Below are 8,372 nucleotides of genomic sequence, written 5' to 3'. Positions count from 1 at the left end.
CATCCTGACACTTAAGTGCTATTTGTTTGTCAGCATCCATTTCCAAGCACACTTTTACAGCATGCTATGACGTCACATACCTACACATGAGAGAAGACCACTCCGCTGCATTGTTCCTCCTTCTCTCTCTGTACAATAAACAAAAATAAATAACATGAACAGCAAAAATATTGTCTAGTGTTTCATTGTTATTGTCATTTTAATTTCTGAGGTTAAACACAAGTTAAAAAAATGATGAAATAGACATTGATTAAAAGTCTAAGGATATCCTTTACCCAAGATGACTTCGTAATGTTTGTTTATGGCTAGGACCGGAACATAACTCGGTCTAATGCATCATTTGTTCAAGGTGTGTTTAAATACTGGCTAACTCACCACACCTTCAAGGCTCACAGTCTTAGTTGTCATAGCTCCAGCAGGATGTCAGCTCAGGGATAAACAGAGGCTCCAGTGGCTGTAACACTGGCTTCAATAAATAAAACCTGAGAAGGGGAGAGAAACACAAAGCTGGTGTTGAGACACAAACATTTTGCCTAATTGCATTAATTGTTTTTTTCTGGTGCATCCCAGTGGCTCCTTATGACATGATGCTGGGAGGGAACCTGAGAATATCAAGTGGACTGACATTTATCTGCCATCCTCTTCTCTCTTGTCCCCAAGTGTTTCTTATTCAGGTTAAATAGTGGCTCTGCTCTGAGGATGCACAGCTGCCACCGGGTAGTTTATTTATAGTTACATGACGCACATGTGTACCTAGCAGGACCCTCAGCTGGAAACGCCACTGCCTGGCTGTCCAATGATCGTGGATGCTGTTGCCAAAGAAACAGGATTGTGTTGACATCATAGGACTAACATTAATCTTCTGTGGATACTGAAATCCACGGCATGCTTACCTTCTGACCTCACAGAGATCCATGAGACATTGTTAACCTCTAGTAGTGCATTAATTAAACTGAAAAATGAACACACACACACACACATTTGTTTGGCGAAGAGAATTATTATATGTTTCATCTATCTGTAGAAAACTACACAATTCAATCGTCAAATGAACTTTACTCTCTTGTAAACATTTTACAGGTGCATAAACCTGCTGTGTGGACAGTTATGACGACTGTGGAGTTTTATAAAAGATGATAAATCTTAAAAGAGGAAATTACTAAACTGTTCACATGTATAGTTCACTGAAAAAGTATATATTGGAATAATCCAAAGGCTATCTCATCCCTAAAAGAGTAGCGTCTGCTTTTGTGAGTAATGTCTATGATTGTGTGAAGTCCCTCATTATAGGATATTTAGTGCATTTAAACACACAGGCTGCATTCAGGACAGGATAAGTTGTGAAGCCAGTAGCAGTGTGACTAGAGTCCCGTCTTGTAAGAACAGGAAGTGGAGAGAACTGGCTGCAGATTACAAATTCACCAGACTAAACAATATGCGCAATCCTCCTCAGATTGGCTGGTTCATACAGGATTTGGCAGAAAAGGTGACAAATATGCTGTTCAGCAGAATGGAGTATTTTCCATAGATAATGAGGTAGAGTGGAAAGCAATGGCATCTGGGAGGTATCTGAAAATGCTATGGAAATTTGAAAAAGGGCATTGCAGGTTATCTGAGTGTGCACGCAATTCTGAGCAAATTAAATTAATGATTGTTTGTACACTTGTGGGTTTTCGATTTCCACTGGAAGAATAAACACCTCAAAGGAAAACAGTTTCTGCTTTAAACCTATAATCCTAAACTCCTATAAAGTATAAAGTCATATTTAATGAGGGATCAGCAAGTAACAGTTCACACTTTCAGTAGCCTGCTATCTCAATTTAAACACTGACAAGAAGCTTCTTGACATGAGCAATATTGATGATTGATTTGCAGCGTGTTTTATGGAATCAACTTTAGATATTAGGCAATGTTGCTGGCTACATTAACATAACAGTAGACCTAAAAAACAAAACAAAATAAAACAAAAAGGATCTCTCTCTCTCTCTCCCTATATATATATATATATATATATATATATATATTGGGACACAAAATTCTAAAAAAAATACTACACACGAAAGCATTGAGTCTCTTAAGACACTGGAAGTCATTTAGATAATTTTGCCAAGGATATTGAATTAAACTTGAAGATGGTAGGCTACGCATGATCTTTAATTTATGATGATCCAGCAAACTTCAGGAATAACATTCTTCATGCTCTGTAAAAAAAACAAATAATAAAAAAAATAAATAAAAAAAAACTTTCTCGTGGATAATAAAGATAACCCCCCCCCCCCCAAAAAAAGAGATGAGTTTGCACAGCTGTAGGCTAATCTCTCTAATCAATCACTATTTTTTTTATCAGTCTCAATCATTCATATAGTGCACATTTCTAACAGTGCTGCAGCTGCTTTGATGATAAAGTTGAGGGAAAAACCCTGTCTCCTAGCAGCTGGAGGGGAGCAGAGTGGAAACTGTTATGTGCGACACATGAAGGGTGTTTCCTGCAGGCGGAACGTCCATAATCAATGACCAAACACAGCAGCCAATCACAAGTCTTATGCAAATGAGGAGGCTTTAAGCCCTCTGGACGTTCCTTATGAATCGCCGCTTTGCAGACTGGCTGGATTTTAGCGGCACACACGGGAGGAAGCGGCTAGTCCCACTCAGTCTTCCACACTTGTTTTTTTTCCTGTGTTATCGCCTCCTTATCATCACCTCGCGCCCACTCGGACCTGTGCCAGTCCCTGACACTTGGAGGAATATCTCTTTTGTACTGAAGTGGAAAGACACAGCTGAGCTTTAAAGAAGCGCTGATTCACCTTCTTTTGGTTTTTACATCTTTTTAAATTTTCATTTTATTCTATTGTTCATCGGGGGGAAGTTGATATCGCAATGTCCGCTGCTTCGGATCAGAGTCGGCGATTCTGTGTTTTGTCTTGGGATCAGGTGCAGCGCTTGGACTCGATCCTGGGGGAAGCTGTCCCCATCCACGGCCGAGGAAACTTCCCCACTCTGCCCGTTCAACCCCGTCAGATTGTTCAGGTACCAACACACACCAACTGTCCTTTCATTCCAACATTTTACACGTATAATGTTTCGCACTTCACTCTTTCACAATAAAACTTGTGAAAGAATAGACACACACACACACACACACATATATATATATGTGTGTGTGTGTGTGTTTTTATGGATAGATAGGTGTTGTTTGTGACCCTCAGGGAGTCCTACTGACACTTTTTGTCATACTTTTGGCTGCTCATTTTTGTTTATAGTTTCAGATGTGATGCAAAACAACTAGAACTCTGGTAAATCAGGTTTAATGCTGTACCCCTTAATGATTAATACAATACTGTGTAGTATTTATTTAACAGAAGATTTGTTTCTAAAGTCTCAGGCACAGCCCCCTAAGTTGGGCTTACATACCATGATCCAGACACATGCCACACTTCCTCCACTTATGGATTGTGTCTGGATCACATTTCACCTCCTCTGCTGGGTCCCTTGATAGTTGGCTTTACATTAAAAGTGCAAAATGCCAAGTTCGAGTTTCAAAATGAATGTATAGCAGTTACAGGATCTCCGTTTCCATCTCATGTGCAGACCTACACATTCAAGATGAGCTCAACCAGCTTGTGAAGCCTACAAGCTTCATGCTTGTGGTTGTGGAAAGATGAATGCTCCATTGAAGATGCAGGAGCCTTAAATGGGGGGTTTTGATTTCCAAGTGTGGGGACTCTTGTTTTTCCTGTGGAGTCCCTGTATAATTTTGTTTTGCTAAAATCTGCTTTCTGTTACATTGATTTATTCGGCAGTAGGCTGAACTCTGATCACTAATAAATGTCCTGTGGAGATGTGACGTTCATGAACGAATTGATTCTGTGAACAACTCGATTCTGTGAACTAATTGATTCTTTGAATGGATCTTTTAAATGAACAATGAGAATCGAGTTGCAGTTGCAAGCCGTTTTTTTTAGCGAGCTATTGTTTTTATATAAAAATGATCCACGTTGCCTTCACGTGACATGTGTTTGCCATCATGGTAGTCTGATGTCCAACACGCTCTTTTCATGTGAATGCATCTATGGGCAGAAAGTATTGTTTGGAAAATAAATATTGTGAGTTCTATCCAAAACATTTGGTAAATTTGTACTGTTTTTTGTTGTTCTTTTTTTATTTATATTTTCTTTTATATTTCGTTTTCTTTATTTTTTTTCTTTAAATCTTGTATAGTAGATTAAGATAAGTACATGTTTTCATCTATTTATTTTTCTTGTGTGGAACATTTTAATATAAAATAGTTTTGCTTGGAAGTTCAATGTAGCCAGTTTAGCTAAGTTTTCTTTCTTTTTTTTTTTTTTTTGGTGCCACAAAGTATTTTGGTGAGGGAAAATCCAAAATAGTGATTCCACTCAGATCCAAATCTTCCCTTAAAATTGCTACTATAGATTATTTCCCTAATGAAAATAAGTTACTTACCCCTGATTACATAAAAAAAAAAAATATAAATAAAAAATAAGAGCGAGCTAGTCTTTCTACTGGCTCTTTGACAGGAATGGCTCCTTGAGATCCGACTCCCTTCAAAGAGCCATAAATTACACCTTTAATATCCTGGCAACAAAACAGTCTAAGCAGTTGTGACAATGTTTTTCTTCCTCCTCTCTCGTGCGTCTTGCAGGAGTCATGAATGAGAGTCTGGATGTTTGTTCTCTCTGTGGGGGTTAGATGGATATACATGCTGCTACCATCCACTCCTGCATCATGAGTTTGAGGTCTAACAGCACTGGAACTTCAGTTTTAGATAACAACAGCAGCTGCTTTCGATTTCTTCCCAGCTCAGACTGTTATCTCACATCTTATGAGTGGACCAGACTTTGCGACACAAATTCACTTACTTTTCAGGGGTTTCTTATTTTTTATCTAAAGAAAGAGACAGAAGCAACTGGACTCTGGATTCTTGTTGACATCAGGCCATCAAATGCCTTCCTTTATCCAAGCACATATAACTAAGGCAGTAACTGTAGGCTTGACTATGGAGTTTGCTCTGCCAGCTCCAACATCTCAAAGCTCCCACAGAAGCACTAAAAAACAAAAAAACACATTATCATAGCTTTTGATTGGAGTTTGAACCCAGTCCGCACCAGTTTATAGCTAGAAGATTACAATCCTCTCACTGCCAAATTACTGCTGTAATGTTTTTGTCCTTCCACTCCTCCTGTGTTTAGGGTTGCCTTGCCTTCAAATGTTTGTTTCTAGCCTGACCTAGTATGTATAAATAGAGCTGTCATGTTATCTGATCACCATGGGAGAGAGAGTTAACAGACTCTAATCTGACAGGTCAGTGCCAGTAGGGGGATTTAGGATTGTGTGTAAGTGCGTAACAACTCATTTGTATTGCAGGTGTTAATGTTTTAACTGTCTGCACTAATTGCACAACAGAAATATAGTCAGTAAGACACATATTCACAGTACGCCACATGCATGGTCTTAGCATCAAGTCTGCCTGCTGTGTTCGTCTGACTCATGACAAAGCAGATGGGTTGTCAGATAGAAGAAGGAAGCTGCTGCTACAAGTGTCTAATAACGCGCGTTCTGAGAACATCACATTTTTACGGCTCATATAGATAGTCATTTCACTTAAGGCGTGCAAGATTAATCTATCTTTGATGACTTTATGGCTTGAATTTAACTGAAGTGATGCTGTAGATGATTCTTTTGAAATATATCTGCAATGAGGTGAGAAACTTACAGGACACTAAGAGTTGTTCTCTCGCTTTTGGTCACAGATCAGGATTATAAATCTTATCAATGTGACTTTGATAAGACAATTTGACCCAGGCGGAGATAGACCTGGAGACGTGCCATCTCAACTAGCGTTTAGACTATTTCGGTTTGACTGTGGCCGATATTGATGAAATGGACTTTTGTGAGCAGCGGTATTGATCTTGCCTCCGCAAACTATTGATTTCCATTCGGCCCATGTGGAATTTACTTGCACATGTCTTTTTAGATTTGTCTGTTCTGTCATTTTAACAAGAGTTTTTTTTTTCTTTTTTAAACACATAAGTTGGATTTTCTTAATAGAACCTGTATGAGCATGTTTATTTTATAACATGTTTTGTGTCTGTGTCTTCTCTGTCCAGGTGGTTCGAGCGAGGCTGGAGGAGAGAGGTGTGTGTGTTAAGGATGTGAGGCTGAATGGCTCAGCTGCTAGCCATGTGCTCCATCAGGAGAATGGACTCGGCTACAAGGACCTCGACCTGATCTTTGGTGTGTCGCTGAAAGATGACCAGGCCTTCCGTCTGGTGAAAGACGTCGTTCTGGACTGTCTGTTGGACTTCCTGCCAGCCGGGGTCTCTAAGGAGCGTATCACAGCGCTGACCCTCAAAGAGGCTTATGTACAGAAATTGGTGAAAGTCTGTAATGACACGGACCGCTGGAGCCTCATCTCACTCTCCAACAACACAGGCAAGAATGTGGAGCTTAAGTTTGTGGACTCTTTAAGACGGCAGTTTGAATTCAGTGTGGACTCCTTCCAGATTTGCCTCGACTCTCTGCTTTTATTTGACCGTTGCTCAGAGACGCCCATGTCTGAGAGCTTTCACCCCACGGTAATTGGGGAGAGCGTGTATGGAGACTTTAAGGAAGCTATGGAGCACCTGTGTGAGAGGACCATAGCTACACGCAGCCCTGAGGAGATCAGAGGGGGCGGCTTACTGAAGTACTGTCACCTGCTGGTGCGAGGGTTTACCCCCTCCTCAGAGGCGGACATGAAGCAGTTGCAGCGCTACATGTGCTCACGCTTCTTCATTGACTTCCCTGACATAGGTGAGCAGCAGAGGAAGCTGGAAGCTTACCTGCAAAACCACTTTACTGGGATGGAGCACAAACGCTACGAGTGCCTGATGACTCTGCACCAGGTTGTGAACGAGAGTACCGTGTGTCTGATGGGCCACGAGCGGCGCCAGACGCTCAGCCTCATCTCCATGCTGGCGCTGAAGGTGCTAGCGGAGCAGAACGCCATCCCCACTGTGACAAATGTCACTTGTTACTACCAGCCAGCACCATATGTACAGGACATTAACTTCAGTAATTATTATATCGCGCATGTGCAGCCGCCGCAGATCACGGCGTGCAGTAATTCATATCAGACATGGCTGCCCTGTAGCTGAGCTGGTGGAAGAGGATCGAGGTGAACTGAAAATACAGAAAAAAAAAAGAAAGAAACTCACGTTTGCCAAATGTGACTTGATTAAAACAATCTTGTACTGCTGTACATCTGATTGAGCCGACACATTGATTTTTCTCACTAGTTTTATCTTGCAAGACATCTGTAAGATTGCTGGTCATTTCTGAGATGTAGCTATAATATCTTATTTAAGTATTAAAAATGAAGTCTTTATATATATTTCAAAAATACATTTTTTGCAGAAGCAAACATTGAAGCTGGTGTTATTTTCATACATATGTGTGTGTGTGTTTTTTTAAAATTACAAACTGGACCAAAGAAATATTTGCCGTTCAGAAAAGGGAATGATGTTATGATTCCTGGTGCCTAAAAAAGAACCACAAAATGTTCTAAAAACATCTTTAAAGTGAGAACTGTGTATGCCGTGTTTACTAGATTACTCTGTCTCTCTTTTCTTGTACAGAAACATTCATTTTTGTGAGATTAAAAATGGAAAACCCCCATTTTTTTGCATTGTTTTTATTTTATATCAACTTTGCCCTATAATGATTGTTGACATTTGAAGTTCTAAGGGCTGCATTTAGTGTAAAGTGGTCATTATCTGAGCTGCTTCACCATTTGCTGAGTCAAGTTGTAAACTGTCACGTGGCTTTCATTAAATGTGAGAAGCTCTGGCTGAAGGCTGACACAGAATGGCTCAAAAGCTTTGTTCTGCTCTGCTCAGTATGGGTGTGATTGTAAGATGACTGTCCTGTATTTGGCAAACTAATAACAACAAGCTGGCCATTTCTAGTAACTGGGACAATTGAAATGCATATACTGTTGACTGGAGTGAGTTGCATTTGTTAAACTGGAGCTGAGGATCCATTACAATCTGAGGACATGAACCATAAGGAGGCTTTTCTAAAGCACAATGGCTTCTCTCTCCTCTGATACTAAAGCTTTTTTAACAAAGGCTGGCTTGTTCTCATATCCATGTAACCAGTGGAAACCCTGCCCTGTTTGCTTGACTGATAGGATATCCATGTCGTTTTGTCTGAGTCACAATCAAACATCTTCACAGACAACAGCAGAAAGTTTGTTAAAGATAGAGTCTGGGAATGACACAGTTGGCAAACCTTAGATCTCTACAAGCCCTTCTGCTCCTTTTTGGCCCCAATAAGATAAACCCTCCTCACTGATGTTTGAAGACAGAATT

At 40.2% G+C, this 8,372-nt stretch overlaps 1 protein-coding gene across 1 annotated transcript; it reads left to right on the top strand.

Moving 5' to 3' along the window:
* The first annotated feature begins 2,613 nt into the window (after nucleotides 1–2,613).
* Nucleotides 2,614–7,253, top strand: tent5ba (terminal nucleotidyltransferase 5ba). The gene is made up of 2 exons (XM_041989257.1): nucleotides 2,614–3,027; nucleotides 6,129–7,253. The coding sequence occupies exons 1-2, from the start codon at nucleotides 2,878–2,880 to the stop codon at nucleotides 7,155–7,157; spliced, it is 1,179 nt and encodes a 392-aa protein (XP_041845191.1). The 5' UTR covers nucleotides 2,614–2,877; the 3' UTR covers nucleotides 7,158–7,253.
* The last annotated feature ends 1,119 nt before the right edge of the window (nucleotides 7,254–8,372 follow it).

This window comes from Melanotaenia boesemani, chromosome 6 (genome assembly GCF_017639745.1).
Source record: "Melanotaenia boesemani isolate fMelBoe1 chromosome 6, fMelBoe1.pri, whole genome shotgun sequence".
Classification (NCBI taxonomy): domain Eukaryota; kingdom Metazoa; phylum Chordata; class Actinopteri; order Atheriniformes; family Melanotaeniidae; genus Melanotaenia; species Melanotaenia boesemani.
Note: the sequence above shows the minus strand (reverse complement) of the source record. Positions and strands in the feature narration are given on the sequence as shown.

Bases quoted from the DNA above. Each gene is read 5' to 3' on its own strand.
- tent5ba (XM_041989257.1), top strand. From the start codon at position 2,878: ATGTCCGCTGCTTCGGATCAGAGTCGGCGATTCTGTGTTTTGTCTTGG. The intron at 3,028-6,128 runs GTACCAACACAC...TTCTCTGTCCAG, and splicing joins AACCCCGTCAGATTGTTCAG to GTGGTTCGAGCGAGGCTGGA.